The sequence below is a fragment of the Atta cephalotes genome (genome assembly GCF_000143395.1).
Source record: "Atta cephalotes unplaced genomic scaffold scaffold00036, whole genome shotgun sequence".
NCBI lineage: Eukaryota > Metazoa > Arthropoda > Insecta > Hymenoptera > Formicidae > Atta > Atta cephalotes.
Genome location: NW_012130100.1, coordinates 593,176 through 611,929, shown reverse-complemented (window position 1 = coordinate 611,929; position 18,754 = coordinate 593,176). Strand labels below are relative to the sequence as shown.

General features: G+C 36.2%; 1 protein-coding gene across 1 annotated transcript in view; it reads left to right on the top strand.

Moving 5' to 3' along the window:
* Nucleotides 1–512: 512 nt before the first annotated feature.
* Nucleotides 513–18,754, top strand: part of LOC105621698 (odorant receptor 49a-like) — a 159,632-nt gene continuing 141,390 nt past the window's right edge. Inside the window, exon 1 of the mRNA XM_012203162.1 lies at nucleotides 513–626. Within this exon, the coding sequence (XP_012058552.1) occupies nucleotides 513–626 (114 nt within the window). The remainder of the gene's footprint in view (nucleotides 627–18,754) is intronic.

Below are 18,754 nucleotides of genomic sequence, written 5' to 3'. Positions count from 1 at the left end.
ATTAGGGGAAGTGGGGTGAAAGTCATTTTGCGTAGAAAGTCGTATATTTTAAAGCAGAAAATTTCTTATACAAATAGAAAAATTTATTACACAAATTAGACTTTTAGGTCTATATAAATATTTCAGAAACTAATAGTTTTTAATACTGTAAGTGGCAGAAACTATTTCTTAAAGTTTTTTGTTAATAACTTTTTATCTCGGAGAAATACCTTTTTGTTTAGCAAGCTATAATATAAGAAAACCAGCTGATTCATTAAAAGTCAATTTCATGTAAGGTTACTGCGGGATTCTTTTCTTCTTATTTAAGAAAATCAACTTGTTTTAGATTTAAAGCCTTTTTGACAAGGTCTTTTTGAAATATTCGATGCATTAAGATGATTGATAAACAATTACAAGCATATCGCACATACCAACGTTTTCTCCAAACTCTACTCACCATTTGTGGTTGTTGGTACATGCCTACAAAATCTGGCAAATCCACGTATTACTGGTCAATTTGTACGCTTTTAGCGATGATCACATACACGATAACAAACTTAAATATGAGTTATAACCTTAGACATGACTTGAGAAATATGATGAAAGCCATAGGTCTAACAACAGCTGGAATTAGCACCATTCTCAAGGTATGATGAAAGGAATTTGTTATTTATTACTTCAAATTTATTACATAAGAAAGTATAAGACTAGAAAAACATTGTATTTGTATTTTTACAATAAGACACACATACATAGGGGAGACCAGGACTAGTAGACTATAGAGGTAGATTTTTTTTCCTGAGGATAATCTTCATAGACTCCTTCATTCCACCATCACACCATGAAGAGGAAGACACCTCCAGGAATTGACTTAATCCGAGGATAATGTGGGATTTAGTACATCTTATATTCCCCGAGAGGAGTGACAAGGTCACTTACTCGCTAAAAATCCAATCGCGACCATCCTTTGGATCGTATTTGGGAAAGAATTGAGAATCACCAGTAGTTCCGACCTCCTCCCCTCCCCTCTCCCGTCCAACGCAAGAGCGTTCCGTCGGCGTCAATTTTTTTTTCCTTTTTTCCTTTTTTCTTTTTTCTTTTTTTTTCTTCTCAGAGGCGGGGGGGGGGGGAATGAAGGCGGCGTCCCCCTTCACCTATGATGCCCTGTTAAGAGTAAGGCAAGAAATCCCGCCCCACAGTAGAGCGAAACGTAAAATTCTCGGACATAGCCCGAAAAAAAAACTTTTTTATTTCGATTATTTTATCATTAAAAATATTTATTGAAATGATCCTATTTTTCATTTCTATACTGAAACTGATATTACAAAAAAAGAACCGATAAATAAATAAAATTCATAAAAAAATAGAAACTGATCGAATTAATGTAACAACATGTAATATAATAGAGAGCGCCTAAGAATCGGTCAAAGTTAGAAGTTACGAATAATATCTTATTCTAAGTTCATGAATTTAATTATTCTCAAATGTGACGCCGAAACATTCGGACATTAAAACACAATCAATCTAAGATGCTGATAATCGCGAGCTGAAACGTTCGGACAATCGCGAGTATATTAAAATTCATAAAAATAAATTATTAAATTTTATCGATTTGTCAAGAGATATGTACCTGATTCAATTATAAGATAATTACGTAAATACATTTACCTCGCAATTCAGGTTATATTATCAGATTAGTATTACTATATTAGATAATTTTTCTATATAGTTTATAAAAAATATTTACTTTCTCCTTTTTGTGTTTCATTGTCCTTTATTGAAAATTTTAGTCATTTATTACAATATTTAACAAAGATTTAAACAAACTGCCTGGATTTGCTCGTTCTGTACCCAAAATTTTATGAAAATATACTTCTAAAAGTGTGCATATATGATAAATTTAGATGCATTTAAATCCATGTTTACAAAATATATTACTGTTCATAGATGTAGGAACTGTAACAATATTTTCGCATTTTATGAAAACGTAAATATCTCTGTGAAAAAATCATCGTACTATTTATTTCAAAAAGCACGTTAAAATTTAGAAAATACTTTAAAATGCCTATTTGTTAAATTTTTGTTTGATACTTTACTTTAGGTACTTCACAAAATAATAAGAATATTGAAAAAATATCAATTTATATAATTTTATGTAATTTAGAAACATAATATCGCAGAAACAAAATTTGAACGCTAATTTAAACCTCTATTTTTCCTCTTTAAAACACATTTTAAAAATCTTTACGATTTTTTTTCACAGAGATACTTACGTTTTTATAAAAAATGAGAAAATTGCTGAAAGTTCCCACATTTATGAACGGTAATATGTTTTGTAAACATGCACCTAAATTTACTATGTATGCGCACTTTTAGAAGTATACTTTCATAAAATTTTGGGTATAGAACGGGCAAATCCAAGCATTTTTTTAAAACCTTTGTTAAATATTGTAATAAGTAACTAAAATTTTTAATAGAGGATAATGAAACATAAAGAAGAAAAAGTAAATATTTTAAATAAATTATAATAGAAAAATTATCTAATGTAGTAATACTAATCTGATAATATAACCTAAATAGCGAGGTAAACGTGTTTATATATATAATTATCTTATAATTGAATCAAGTACCACATCTCTCGACTAAATGAATAAAATGTTTAATAATTTATTTTTATGAACTGTATTTATTTATCGTTTTTTTGTAATGTCAGTTTTAATGAAAAATAAGAACATATTTAGTAAATATTTTTAATGAACATTTTGAAAATATTCAAAATAAAAAAATTTTTTTCGGGCTATGTCCGAAAATTTTACGTTTTGCTCCACTGTGTGTTCCTCACCTCCTGTTACTCTCACTCACGGAAAGGCTGAGCGCCAGCGCCTCCTTTTAAGAGACGCCAAGCGTCACTCTGAGATCTTCGTGAGAGAGAAATAACCTCCTTCCTTCTTATTCGTTCCGCCTTCTCCTTCTGCACCATTACTCGAATGCAGAAAGAAGGCATCGTACTCCATGCTTCATCCTTCTCAACCATTTTAACGAACGGTTGGAAGGATCAAATCATAAACAATTATGTTAATTCATTATGGTGTTATCCACAACTCTAGGCTGAACATTCGGTCAAAGTGTGATGCGCTGAGTCTTCCGCTAGTGGCAGTGGAAGCAGTGTATTCAATCCAGGGCAGTGCTCCGTGAGGACCTGCACTAAATGGTAGGACAGTTCGCTCTGTCTATCCAATTCTTTAGACAGAGCTAGATGGCCCCGGTGGTCTCGCAGCCGAAGGAAGACGCATTGAGGAGCCATTTCTCTCAGTTCCTCAGTGTTCTTTCCTTCTTACGCTCTCTCATCATTTCACTCTATCCGGAACAACTTCCCCTCTCCTGCCAGTTTGAACTTGTAGATATAGACCTCGGCGCGTTCAAAAGTCGCCAGATCAACTGAGGGCAAGACCAACTGTAACTGCGGCACGATGCGATAGGCATGCGGGTTATCAGCGCAGCGCTTCGTACAGAATAAGTACTAGGCGCTTAATGCGCGCATTTCCTTTCATATCCTGGGCTCACACCGGGCTATACCATATAAGATCACCGACATTATCATTTGCAATCAGACGCTTTACTAGGCGTTCAGACCACGTGAATGGGCAGGAGACGAGCTAGCGCGACCACCATGCCCGCTGTAGGGACTATCTTTTTGAAGTATTTCAAAAATCTCTATAGTCCATCCAATATGAGTTTTAAGTAAACTTTACTTTAACTGAGGACTCACTTTGATGTGAGCTGTCCCAATTTGTACCTTCGTTACGGTTTTTCTAAGGCCCGATCATAAAAATACATGGTCTATTTTCTGAGGAGCCACCCGCAACCCTGCTTCGATTCTCCGCACCATTCCTGCAATCACAACTTCTGTTGCAGCTTCTAATCCTTTCCATTGGTCACAAGTGTCATCTGCATAGACAAAGTTGCAACCAGTAAGAAGGGTGCGGAGGATCTCATAGCGATCTGAGGATCGATCCTCCGCAGGACAGTACCTTGCTCCCTGTCTGCCCCAGCCGATCGGTGTAGGTAATCTTTCTGTCTCAAAAGTAGTTTCAGAGAATCTCTCTGAAGTAGTCGGAAAGGCCATAATACTCAGCAGGCCTCCCGACCACTTCCGAAGAGATGAAATTGAACGCATTGACTATGTCGAGCGAAACACCATCCTCCTCGGCAATCTGTTCCGGGAAAGAATGAACCTGCAGAACATCAGTGGACTGTCCCTAACGAAATCTAAACTAGTTTTCCTGAAAATTAGGACTCTCCTAGGACATATGCTGAATGATTCGGGAAGCAATTATTCTTTTGAATTTTTTCCCTACTTCGTCCAGTAGACAGATTAGCCGTTAGGCAGATGGGGAATCTGCTGGTTTTTTTGTGCAGGAGAAACAACGAGGATTTCTTCCATTCGGAAGAGAGTGACCCAACTTAAGGAAGCTTGTAAATAAAGTCTGGAAGCTCGGGCCGATTTCATCCATATCCACTTTTCTCGAGACTCTATCTAGCCTAGAAGTTTTAAAACTACTTCCGAGCCTCCTCGCGGTCTTCATCTCAATTACCATTATCCCACATTCCTCCCTCTGCGGGGATGGGCTTGTATAGAGAAGAACACGTTTTTTCCTCGTAAGGAACAAGTTATCTACTACCTGCTGGAGGAATAGATAGACTAATCGAGGCTGCATTCAAAATAAAACATGCTAGATACGCGTAAACATGTTTAAACAGCAGCGACTGCCGCTCAATCTACTGATATTTCCTTGCGTATGCATCTGTGATAGAAATATTTTACAATTTTTAAAAATCATACACGTAAGTAAATATTTTCATTCTTAAAGTTTTTGTTTTACAATCATTTGTAGTTGTTTGAAATATTTGACTTCTGTTTAGATAATAAAAGTAATACTTAATACAGTGCAACAGATTATTTTTGTTTATCTGCTTTTGTTATCATGTATTATTAATTGTTATCGTGTATTATTAATTGTTATCGTAAAAGTTTTTAAGAAATGAATAAATGGGACTAGTAGGTTAACCATGCCATGAAGCTATATGGCTCATTTAATGGCAGCTTTTAAGTAACTACTTTCAAACATTTTGGAGTGAAATCTCACTCTAAAAGAAGGAAAATACAGCTAATTTTGAAAAAGTTTGTTGTTTAAAGAAATTTATCTCATTGTCAATAATAAATGTTATATGTTCAGTCTCCTCACGTCCAATCTTGATAAAACTATGCTCATTCGATGCATTTTTGCATGAAATGAGCAAATCTAGCAAAAAGAAGCATTGCTCTTCGAAAAGCGATATTAATTGTTACATTTGATCAATGTTAAATTAAACAATCAGTCATTCGCTGCAATCTTATACGAGCTGTAGCCTCTCGAACTCAACACGTGCGATGCTCACGATCTCGTAATATTGAAGATTGATAGCCTTCTTCAATCTTTTGACGTTTGTTTTACTAGTATGTCCTTCTCAGTCTCTGTAGCCGTCCTTCGGTCTATCTTATCTTTATTCTTCTTCTTTTTTTCTTCTTATTTTAGGACTATTGTCCTGTTTGTTCTTTTTTTGTTACTTCTTTTGTGAGTCTGATGTCCAATTCTCGTACCAGCGTTTGGGTGATAGGCGAATTGTGCTTGGTCCATGCATCTTTGCCCATTCCGCTATTTTCTCTGGGTTCATTCTGTCAATGTGGTCTCTCTATTGGCATCGTACTTTCGTCTACCTCACTATATCCTGGATCTCAAATTCTACTTATTGTCTTGCCTCTTATCTACTCTCTAAGGATTACACCTTTAATGATCCTCAATATCTTCATCTCGGTTGTTCTTATTATTTTTTTAATCTTTGATATTTCTACTTTTGTTTCGGCTGCATAGGTAAAGATCGACCTTACACAGTCTTATAGATTCTAATTTTGCTCCGCGCACTCATATACTGGTTTCGCCATATAACATTCCTGAGGCAGCCAGATATCCTTGCTTTTATCGGTCTGCATTTGTATCTTTTCGATAATATTCCATGCCATTTCTACTCCTAGATAGTTGAATTTCATGACTTATTGGACGATATTATCAGTTATTACCTTGCACGGGTCTTTTGCGATTATCATTGTTTGGATTTTTTCGATTGATATGTCATGTTAAATTTCTCTGCTGTTACTTTAAATCTCCATAGGAGTCGCTGTAGGTCGTTCATTTTTGTCAAAAAGTATGGCATCATCCGCGTAGCACAATATTCTCTGCGTGCAATTCCTCATTCTATATCCTCAGCCTACTTCGTTGACGTTTCGGATAATTTCTATCTATGATCAAGTTAAAGCGTGTGGGGCTTAGGCTGTCGTTTGTCTGTAGTGACCGATGCCTGTAGTGACCGAAATATCTTTCGTTAATTCACGATCTGTCTTTATCTTTGTTTTGTTGCTGGTGTTGAGTTTCTCTTGATTACGTTTAGATAGCTAATTTTTTTTGGCTTAGAATAGTGATTACATCACTTCACTAGTCTTATTCTGTCAAATGCTTGTTCCATGAAAAATACAAACATTAACTTATTGAACTTTACAGACTTTTCGATTAGTTGCCGTAATATAAAATTGTATATAGAATTGATCTGTTCGGCCTGAATCCTTGCTCTTCGCAAGGATATTTTATCAGTGACCTTTTTCGTTAAGATTTTTGTGAGAAGTTTACTACAGAACTTAATAGCATTATGCCTCTGTAATTTACAGGACTTATACTTCATGCTCTTTTTAAATACTGGCACTGTAATGCTGGTTTCCATTCCTTTAGGATCAGGCATTCTGATGATCTGGAACAGATGCGCTATCTGGATCGCTAGTTTGTCGTCTTACTTAAAAACATAAATCAGGCATTGACAACATCGCCATTTCATTGCCTGATGATTTACGTTTTTCAGCTTATCTATAGTTGCTTCCTCTGATGTGATCAACGTATGTCTGATGTATTAATGTCAATATAATCCTCTGTATCATTCGTAGTTTCCTCTGGTTCCTCCCCAGTACCCTCTTGCCGGTAGAGATTTTCAAAGTGAGGTTTAATGAAGGTTATGTTTCATCATTCAATTTTGTTTCATCCACTATTGCACATAGGCCTCTAATGTTCGTCATCTTTTCCTGCACCGTGCCAATCAAATTTGTTGCTATTCTTATCAGATCGTCGGTCCATCGAATTGAAGTCTTCGCTTGTCCATTCTTGATCTCCATTCCAACAGTCTTTTCATCCATCGCCCATCTTTCATTTTCGCTACGTGTCCAGCTCATCTCTATTTTTGTTTTGATATATGCTCTATAATATTTCTAATCTTAGTTCTTTCCTTTATCATATAATAGATTTATACAGATCTTTTATACAGATACATATTTAAATCAACCGTTGTTATGTGTACACACACACACACACACACACACACACACGCGCGCGCGCGCGCGCGCGCGCACACGCACACGCACACGCACACGCACACGCACACACACACACACACACACACACACACAACCCTACTTTATTAATTGATTCTATTCTTTCTCGCTGTCAACGATGAAATAATCTTGATATTTTTAGACGATTTGTATGGTTTTTATTGCGACTACATACTTTGTAATTTTTAATATTTTGACGATTTATGTAATATTTATTGCGATATGAATGTATATCCTATAATTTTATAGTTGGAATTCATCCAACATTTAAATATTAATTAAAAATTTTTGTGATTTAATGTGACTGATGAAGTATAATTGAAACGTTCCATATTATTTATACGACATCCAATATTAATTTGTAATGTAAAGTGAGACATCATATATATGTATTTTTAAAATTAGATTTCTTTCTTTTGCTGGTTTCTTAACTTATTTATCTTTTTAATCTTTATCTTAGGTCTTCATTTCTCATTCTGTCCCACATAGGAAGAATTACTCCTAATATTAAGCGTTCCCTTCTATGTTATGTGACTTTTAATTTAGTTGCCAATGACTTAGTATCAGAGTTTTTGCTCCGTATGTTAGCACGGCAGGATGCACTGATCAAATATTTTCTTTTCAAACATATCGGTAGTTTAAATATTTTTTAAATATTTTTAATATTTTTTAAATATTTTAAATATTTTTTTGAACTTTCCAGTTCTATGCTACCCAGCCCAAAGATATTCTTCTCTGCAATTCGCATGTTTAATTGTCTCTGCTGATTTTGGTTTCATGACCAAGATATATATATATTTTGCAACTATTTCTATTTCTTGTTATTTAATAGTGACACATTGTGATTACGAACTAGGTTAATCATCATTTTTGTTTTACCAGTATTTATATTCAAATCAACTTTTTCTGTTGTTGCTTGGAGCTCCAGTCGTTTCTCTTGCTTTTCCCAAATCATCGGCTATAACAACAATATCGTCGATGAAGAAAGTTGCTTAAATATTCTCGATTTTTATTCCTTTATACTCTAATATTTTAAGAACATATTCTAGAACGGTGTTGAATAATTTAGGTGACATTGGATTGCCCTGTTTGACTTCTCGTCCATTTTTTATATGTCTATTGGTGTATAATTTTGCTGTTGTTGTTGCTTGTTGATAAATATATGAATAATTTTTATATATTGGTAGTCGATTTGACATTCCTTTAGTGCTTTTAGTATTTTATTGTGTTCTAGTGTATGGAAAGTTTTCTGAAAATCTATGAATAACACCAATGGTCTATTATACTTCACTGATTTTTTTATTAATACTTTCAGACTCTGTAGATGGTCGTTGGTTCTAACGCATTATTCAACTTATAAGGAATGGTGGCATCCTGGAGACATAGAATAAAAGTGCTTCTATTTTTTTGTAGCTATTTTGATATCTCTATGACGATCTCATCGTCGCCTGATGACTTATTGTTCTTCATTTTTCTAAGAGCATATTAGATTTTTCCCCTTATTTCAGACATGCCTTCGAATTCTTGATTCAACACTCTTCTTTTTGCTGTTATGGGTAATATATGTTGTATAAGTTTTCGTTTCTGCTTTTGTACAGTTCTTCATAGAATTTCTCCATTTCTCTATTTCAATTATTTGTTTCTTGTGTTCTATTTTATTATTTCTGTTCTGGAGCTTCACTATTTTAGTTTTAGCTAGATTTCTTTTTAATACTTTGAGACTTCTTTTTTATGGTTTCTTTGGTTTTTTTTATATTATCGAAAATCCTCCCTTTTGATTGTTCTTTATCTCTTTGAATTCTATCTTCTTTATTATTTCTCAGAAGTCTTCTTTCTTCTATAAGTTTTTGTTCTAGCTCATTTTCTGTTCTCCTTTCTTTTGGGTAGTATTCCTTTTTTGAGCTTCTTGTATGGTTTCCACTAATGTATTATTTAATGTATCTAAGCTATATTTCTTCCTGTTAGTTTGTTCTCTAATGTTATATTGATATAGTTTTGGAATTTTTCTCAATATTTCAATATTTTGTTGGTCATTCTGTGATCTTCTATTTGTTTTTTGTATCATTTTTTATAGTCTCTTTAGTCGTATATTTAATGTAGCTCTTATCGTTCTATGATCGCTGCTGGAGAAACTGATTTAATACTATACGTCTTGAAATATTTCTTTTTTGTCAGTGATAAAGTGATCTATTTCATTTTTTATTTTTCCGTTTGGGAAACGCTTCCGCTTTCCGCTTTCCTAAGTCCTTTATTTGTGTTTTTTCTTGGAGAAAAACTATTCATTTGGTATTGTCCATTTTCCAATAGGAATCCTAATAATTGTTTGCCTCTTTCGTTTTTACCTTCTGTCCCAAAATTTCCTAATGCTGTCCATTGAGTCTATTTTTAAACCAATTTTCGCATTGAAATTTCCGTACGTAATTGTGAAATGACTAGAGTCTTCTTCCATTGCTTTTAGTATATCATTGTAAAAAAAACCTTCTTCATCTGTGTGATCCGTAATTAGGGCATACGCTTGAATGATTTTCAAATTATATCTGCTATTTAGTTTTAAAATCAGGTATGCAACTCTGGTAGAAACATGTTTTATGGCTTATATATTATTTGAAATTTCTTATGAATAAAGAAGCCTACTCCTCCTAATGATTCGTTTTCTTCCCCTATATGATAGAATTTGTGGCCTATTCTTAATGTTATCAGGTTTTTTCCGTATTTCCCCACCTCGCTAACTTTAACGATGTTCTATTTGATCTTTGACACTTTCTAACTCCTCAAATCTTTCCTCTAAGACCAGTGGTCTGGTCTTGTATATTGTATGTTGTAATCTTTAGATTGATAGCGCTCTTGTTTTTAGCACGTTTTTTAGGAATAATCAAATTTTTGTCTCTCCTAAAATCCATTGGATAGACTGAATGATCAGTTATTGTTAGTCGGCCCCGTCCCGAAGACGGGGCAAATATGTCACCTCACCCACAAAGGTATATGCGACAGACTATTCCATCATCTAGTGAGGTCGCCCCGAGAAGGGTAATAGAAAAACCCAGCAGCGCCTGCAGGGCTTTTTTGCAGGAATGAGCAGTTTCGCCGCGACGCATCTCGAGTCCTGAGTTCTCGAAGCGCCTCGCGCCCACGGGGAACGGGACCACGGGAAGGTCCACTCATTTGCGTCTCGTTCGCAGACGCACGCCCTGTAATAATAATGTTATTATGTTATGTTATATCTCCCTAAACTGCTCAGTTTACTGTGATGATATACAGATTTGTCAGGGATTCTCCTATGATGAGAAGCAGGTCTCCCTTAACTGAACTTCGCACATCACTTTGAGGCATCGACCCTGTCTTGGTGAACAGTCCCAGAATCTAGTCTTCTTTTTGAGATTGCTTTAGCCATAATGATTCTTTAGAGAAATCGATGAGTTTGAAATGCTTCGGCGTTTGACACGTAGGAATTGTATCGCCTCAGGCAGTTTCCCCTCGTTATGAGGAACTATAACTATAAGGCAATTCTTTGCGCTTTTGGATTCTAGATGAGGTCCAGACTGTGTCCTCTTCAGCTCCACATTTGCATGAGCTTTTTTCAATAAGCCCTAGTGAAAGTTTCGCATGGAAGTTGCTATGCCCAGTAGAATCTGCGTAAACCAATAGTTGGGTTGAATCCATTTGACCTAAAGTCTTCCTTGTATGCTATTGAAGAAGATGAACGTTACTCGACTCTTTGTCGAGATTTCCCACCTAGTTTGCCACATCTTTGTTATCTCTTTTTTTATTACTTTCTTTACATCTTCCGTATCTTTTCTGATTACGTTTATGTCTACGTCCTTATCCTTTCTTACTTCATATAGGGTTCTACGCTCACGCAAGAGTAATTAATGGAAGTTTGTTCTGTTACTACGCAAAGTGACGCCCATGATGGTGTGCGGTATGCGCTTGTATGTGCTATAAGCACTTCGCGCTGCACAGCCCTAAGAACTTTCTTGTCTTTCGCAGTACACAGATCGGCCCACTCCGCGGTCGCATATGCGACCATCGGAATGAACACTCCCCGGTAGATTGTAGAAAGCGTTCTGCATTTAAGGCCCCATTGGGATCTTGCCAGCTTGCCAAGCTTGTTAAAGAGTATCCCTACTTTTTAGATATTCGTAATGTGATTCGACTCGCATACCTCTATTGAAATGAACACCAAGATACCTAACCGAGTCTTTAAATCTTATTTTTAACTCGCTTATCCTAACAGTGGATGATCTACTTTTGAAGTCTACTCTTTTTTTTTGTTCTTTGGCCTTCTATCTTGGCGTATTCTTCCCTGTCTATTGACTTAGGCCCTTCTTAATTCCTCGCTTCTGAGCAAGATTGCTTCAGTCTTTTGTTCGGAGATTTGAAGTTTGACCGATTTACACCATTCGACAATCTGATCTACAAACATATCTGGCTGCCAGCTTTTATCTTCCTTCGGGAGTTGCTGCTTATCAATATAATAAGATCATCTGCGTATGCTACGAAGCGATCTTTAGCCTGTACCTCTAGAATCCTTAGCAGCTCATCGAACATTAAGTTCCAGCAAGTTTCGACTCAAGCACGGAACCTTGCGGACATCCTCTTGTTGTCACTTTGATACTTTTGTATTATCTATCGAGATGCTTACTCGCTTTTTATCGAAATAGCTTCGAAGAACTTCGAAGACATTCTTAGGGCATTCCCTCGATTTCAATCCTTGCAACATTAAGGGCCACCAGACGTTGTCAAAGGCACCGGAAATGTCAAAGAGCAACGCCACAGTGTACTTCCCTTCGGAGGCAGAAACTGCTCACCGCAGCTCCACGACCGCGTCGACCTGTCCGGCATAAATCTGAACTGCCGATCGAAGATCTCGGCGCCAATACCGTGTCTGTTAGATGCATTTTGAAAAGCTTCTCGAAGAGTTTCCCTATTACAAGGAGGAGACATATTGGCTTATAGGATTTTGGGTCTTTCACGTCCTTGTCCTCGCCCTTCAGAAGAACTCGTAATGAGCCTTCCTCATTACAGGAAAGACGCCCCACTGAAGGCACTCATTAAATATGTATATATAATGTAATAAATTCTTAGGAATTGCTTAGGGATTTCTCTTACCAATATTTTTAATACTTTGACTTCTATCAAGTCCATGCTTGGAGCTTTATCGTTCTTGAATGTTTTGACCGTATGGCCATTTCCTTCCCCGTGAAGAATGGGGCATCTGTTGTGTCTGACGCTATTCTTCCTAGACTTCTAATTACGCCTTGTTTTTGCGTGTCTTCGTGGCTTAGATCATTTGGTATATGTATCCAAGACATTGTGCCGTTTCCTCTTTGTCATATACTCGCCTCTTTTGAATGTACTTATGACCTTTTCTATTTTTTTGCTGTTATTTGTTTGCTGTTTATATACAAAGCCCCATGGCTTTTTATTACCACATTCTGTGACAAATTTTTTCCAGCTTTCATATTTTGTTCTCCTTATCGACCTGTTATATTAGGGATTTTTGATATTCTTTCTTTAAGGTATTGGTTGTTTCAATTTCAGAGTCAGTCCTTTGATTCCTTGATTCTCTTAATCCTTGGATCGCTTTCCTCTTTTGGCTCACCTCTTTTTTCATTTTTGTTAATTCTTCCGTTCACCGGATTTGACTTTCTGAAAACTCTTTTCCACGATATCGATATAATATTTCGCATGCTTTCAATATTACCTTCTGTAACTTTCCAGCCATTTTTTCTGCTTCTTCCGCAGATTTCGGGCCGAGGGCCTCAAACCTTGATCCGGATAGATCTTTCAAGCTCTCACTGAATTGTTTCCAGTCATCTCGTCGTATGTCGAACCTACTGTTTGTAGTTCTGCGGTCATTCGCCTTGGCGCCCTCAGTCCGATCTCCACGGGACTGTGATCACTCGTCGTCCATTCTCGCTTCACCTTCCATGTGCCGATGAGTTGGCTTATTTCAGGGGACATTGTCTTGAAGGGTCACGTCTATGAAAGACGATCCTTTCCTCGTTTCGAAAGTGGGCCCTTGATGGACTTCATTTATTACTTCAAGGCCAAACGCACGGATGAGGATCTCAAACTTCCTTCCTCTCTCATCAATTTCAGGGGAATCCCAGAGCGACGATCGCGCATTGGCATCTACCGCCATTATGAGTCTCTCGCCCCTCAGGGAATGAAACACCTTCTCGAGGTGCCTGAGGTGGCCCTCGATTTCGTCGCTGCATTGGAAGTAACATGACACGACGTATATTGATAGGCCAGAGGCCTGCACTTCCGCGCGCGCGCGCGCACACACACACACACACACACATACGCGCGCGCGCGCGCGCGCACGCACACACGCACGCACGCACACATACAATGGATCATGCTAAGCTGTGAGACAAATATCATCTGCAATCGGGATTTGCTGACTGCTACTAACGCCTATGGATGCATTCTGAGCGCACTGCAGCAACTTTCATCCCCGTTTCTAGCCCATAAAAAGTGTGACTCTCGCCCTGCTTTCTGACATATGGTTCCTGTAATAACAGGATGTCAAGTTGCTTTTGGCAACGAGCTGATGCACTTCATCTACCGCAGCTAACCGCCCCAGCTGCAGTATCTTAACTCCTGCTAGCTTGGAGCTACAGAGTGATGCCACTTGAGTGTCTTGTCTTTGCGTGTCGCATCTTTGTAGAACTATGCTGATTTCACAATGGTATCTTTTGTCTACTTTTGCCACTTGCCTTTTCCGTTGGTGTGCATATTACTTCACCAGATTACCGCATCGTTTTAGGACTATTTTGACAGCGCGAAGTTTGTTAACTGCCCTTTTTGGCTCTTTTCGCACCTCTCTAGGACTATCCTGATACTTCGATTCTTGCTAATCTTGGCTATTTTCCTAGCCTTGGTGTTCAAATTTTGTCTTACTTTGCTATTTTTGGTTTCCATATGATTATTTTTTTTTTCTTGGTAGAGAGAAGAAGTCAAATGGCGTACTCACCTATACACCATTAGGTCTAACTATTCCAGAGGGGCGACAGGTACCCTGAAGGCGTCGTTCGAGACTGCTCGATTTATGTTCCGCAGTCATGCAGACCCTCAGCATGACTTCTTATACCTTGATTTTTGAACGAGCGCCATTATTTGGAAACGCTTACCATTAAGTATTCATCCATCGATGTTTGATGTGAGATGAAAATTACAATTCATCCGTTCATTAGACATCCTGATTCCGCCAAGACCCGAAATTAATTTGAGCCGTATCGATCCCAGAAAGATCCCTCACCTACAGCCTTCCTCTCTGAAGAAAGAGAAAATAACGGCAGGGTCAAAACGCATGGTCACTCCACAGTAGTTGTGGTCGTCATAGGAGCCATTTAGCCGTTACGGCGCCGACTCGTAGCTGCTATGTTGATATGCCTCCTTAGATTTAGCCGACCCCAGCACCAAAGAACCCTCAGCAGAGGAATCAAGATGCCGAGAGAACCAGCTGCCTCAGGATGCCCTGTTCAAATACCATCAATTCCATGTTCGTCACATAGGAGCCATTTGGCTTTTTCCTTTCCGACACCGACTTGTGCCTGTGCTGTGTCAGTGTAGCTTCCCTGAGAAGTCGACTCCAATCCTAACGCCAAAGAATCCCCAACAGAGGAATCGAGGAGTCAAAAAGGGGCAATATTTCAAGGATATCCTTTGTCAATTCCATAGCTTTTCTAATTCCTAAGTCTTACCAACCCCGGCTCCAAAGAATCGGACGGATCAAGGTATTGAGAGAGTTAGCAGTTGCGGGGTACTTTAATACCGTCAATTCCGTGTGCGCCACAGTGTTTAGTCCTAGGACGTTTCCGAGAGCATCAACTCGGAGGTAACTGTGTATGATTTGGAGATGAGAGGCTGTGTATTGCGCGTCAGTCGTCCCGCTATGAGCCTTGGAAGAGTCATAGCTGCTCCCAGACTGAATGATTAATGTGAGATTCTGAATTCTTTACTCACCTAAGGTAATTTTGTTTTTTAACTTGACATCTTCATTAGTGGGTTTTAGTCATTTCTCGCCATGCTGGACAGACAGATTGGCGAGGGATAGAGGATAGGGAAGGATATGTGATTTAGTGAAGAGGAGAGGATTTAAGAATAAGGACATGATTTCTTCCTGTTATAGGAGTTGGAAGAAAAATCACAGCTCACGTAGACAGGGTCGCGTCCTAGAAATAGGTCCATCCTATACCGGGTTTGTAACCGAAGGGTAAACCGCTGAGGGAATTACTTGAGAAATCAGTAGGAATTACCGGGTAATAGTGGGCATTACTAACATTAATGAGCATTATTAGGCATTACTGAACATTATTAGGCATTAATATTATTATTATTATCATTTTTTGAAATTAAAATTGTTTAGTATTAATTATTTTATCATGATACTATATTATATATAATATAAATTTATTATATATTATCAAATATTTGTACAGATTTGGGGCATTACTGGGGAATTTCTTTATCACTCAAGTTGTTTACCTAGACATTGCGTCGCAGCGCCAGATAACGCTATTCGTAATTATGTCTTTTAAGTTAGGTTATCAATGCACAGAAAACTGAACATAAGTTGCTTTTATTTACATGGAAATGCAGATAATTCCGAGAGAATTCATTTGTGAGATCATAATTCAATTGAATGAACATTCTTTTTGCATTCTAATGTGATTTCAACAAAGTATCTATATAATCAAATTTATAATCTGCACAAGATCGAGATTTTAATCTTGTCAATTTTAGAAGGTTACGAACCTATGTTGTTTCTAGGTTTTTACTGATGTCTACTAGTAATCGTTTTTGTTAAGATAATATATATGTCAGAATGCAGCGCAGTAAGCAGAACGAAAAAATTATTTTTACATATTGTATATACATAATATTAATTATGTTCGAATGATTAAACATTATTAATATTGTAACGTAATTTTTGCTTTCAACACTTATGCACTATTCTTATTTTGTCACTTTCAAGAGTCTCTAAATTATGGGACTAGATTATTCTGTAATTCTTAACGATTATAATTGTAGTATTGTCATTGTGTAGGTTTTTTTACCTCGTTTTGTACATATATAATAATAAAAAAGCTATCAAGGATACTGTAATGCTGCAGTTGTTAATTGTTAAGATATGTCAAACTTATTATTTCAAAGATGCATACAAAGATCGTAAATTATTTTATTGTTTTAATCTTAAAAGTGTATATTTTATAGATGACAGATACTAAAAAAAGAAGATTTTTTGAAGAAAATTCGAGAGAAAATTTGAGAGAAGATCCGATATACTCATTTCTCTACTGAGGCCGAGGTAGACTTAAATTTAAAAATCTCTGCGACTTTAAAGAATCTGTTATTAATTAACGATTACGAAAATGAGATCATTATATCTAATATAAATTCGGATATTAATGAAATTGTATCATTTGCAAGAAACGACCTACGTAATCTCATAGACAAGGAGAACTTGTCAAAATATTACAGCCCATACTACTAGGAAAAATCCTTCGTTGTTTCAGATTGTGTCCGGACATAAAAATATAATATTATTAACTGAATATTATAAGAAAAAATTCTCAGAAAAAAAAATTTTACATAATAAGTGTACAATTAAGACAAAATCTATTAAAAGAACTGAAAAAAGAAACCAGTCATTAATCCAATCATATTTAAATATTATTGAAAAAAGTACGTCTCCGAGTATTTCTCAATCATTTTCTACAGCAGGTGAAGAAATAATAGAAACTGATTTATTGTCATTTCTGAGGTCATCTCTCTTTGATTTTGAAAAATTATTGGAAACTATATTGTTAGAAGAAAATACAACAGTAATTATTTCTGGTGCAAAACAAGGTAAATGAAGCTAAATGGGAACTTTATGAATTTACTTGATAAAATAATTATAACAACAAGTATGGACAAGGATGAATTAAAACGAATTATAACATGTTTTTGTGAATCGAATTGGAATATATTTAAATATGCGAAAAAATGCTCAAATTCAAAATTTACTCTAATTTTTACAAGCATTTATTGAAAAAAACATACTCAAGATTTAAATTTGTTAAATATTAAATTTATAAGTAAAAATTTTATTATTGATTGTATTTTAAATACGCCACATCAACATCTATAGACACAAGAGTATGTCAATATGTTGAACGAAATATCAAGTTTACATATACTGAAAGTATAGTTAAAACTGAAGATAAAATTGAGGATCAATATAAGGACATTACAAAAATGAATATTGTTACAAATATAAAAGATACAATTTCGAGGGAGGGGTACAATAAATATAAATAATTCCCAAAAATATTTACAAAAAAACTTGATTATTCTGTTCTTGAGTTTAGTTCAATTATTGATTTCGATACGATTTCCAATTGATTTCAATAATGCTTCTGATTCTATTTCGATTGTTAATTTTAATACTGATTTGAATAATGAAACAAAAAAATTTTGAAGATATTAAAAATATTCCTTCAAGCTCTAATGCTAAGACTATTCAATTTAAAGAGATATCTTTATCTATTTCAAAGTTATAAAAATCAAAGATCTCAAAAGTTAAAGAGAGCGTGAGAAAAATTAAGTTTTGATCAAACTTTAATAACGGATTTAGCTGAAAAAATTACGAAATTTTTAAACGATAATGTTAAAATGATTAAAAAGATTTTTACCTATAATAAAATAAAAAAGTCAGAGATAAATTCAGAAAATACTATTGTAAATGGAACCGATTATGTAGGCATTTGGAAGGAGAGGTTGTGTTGCACATGGAAATCTATTAATTAAGGACTCAAAAGAGTCATCGGGGTGAATAAAAAATGATTACGCGGAGGAGCAGCGAAAAAACTCCTCTAAAAATTCTACACTTGAAGTTGAATCAGCTGGCGATAGTAATCGAGGAGTTGAAGGGACGGAAGAATGAATGGAAGAATCGGAAGTTGAAAGTGGTGTCAGGGAAGATTCGCTCCGTCAGAGCGTCCGAAAACGCAGGTAAGACCGAGAGGGAAATGAAGGAGATTGAGAAGGAAGTGAAGGGGATTGAGGAAGAGATGAAGAAAATCGAGGAGGAATCGTCTTTAATGCTTCTTGAATAAATTGAGGTGGCGAAGGTGACGCATCCTCGGTTGGATTATTCCGATTCCGAAGTTTTCGAAGATTTTCGAGATACTCCTGGTATGCTTAGTCCGGGAGTCCGCGCTTCAAGGTAGGCCCGACCTAAGCCAACCTTTGTATGGACGGTTGGTTAAGCGTGGCACTACAGTTGTAAGATAATTAGGCTTCGCGGTA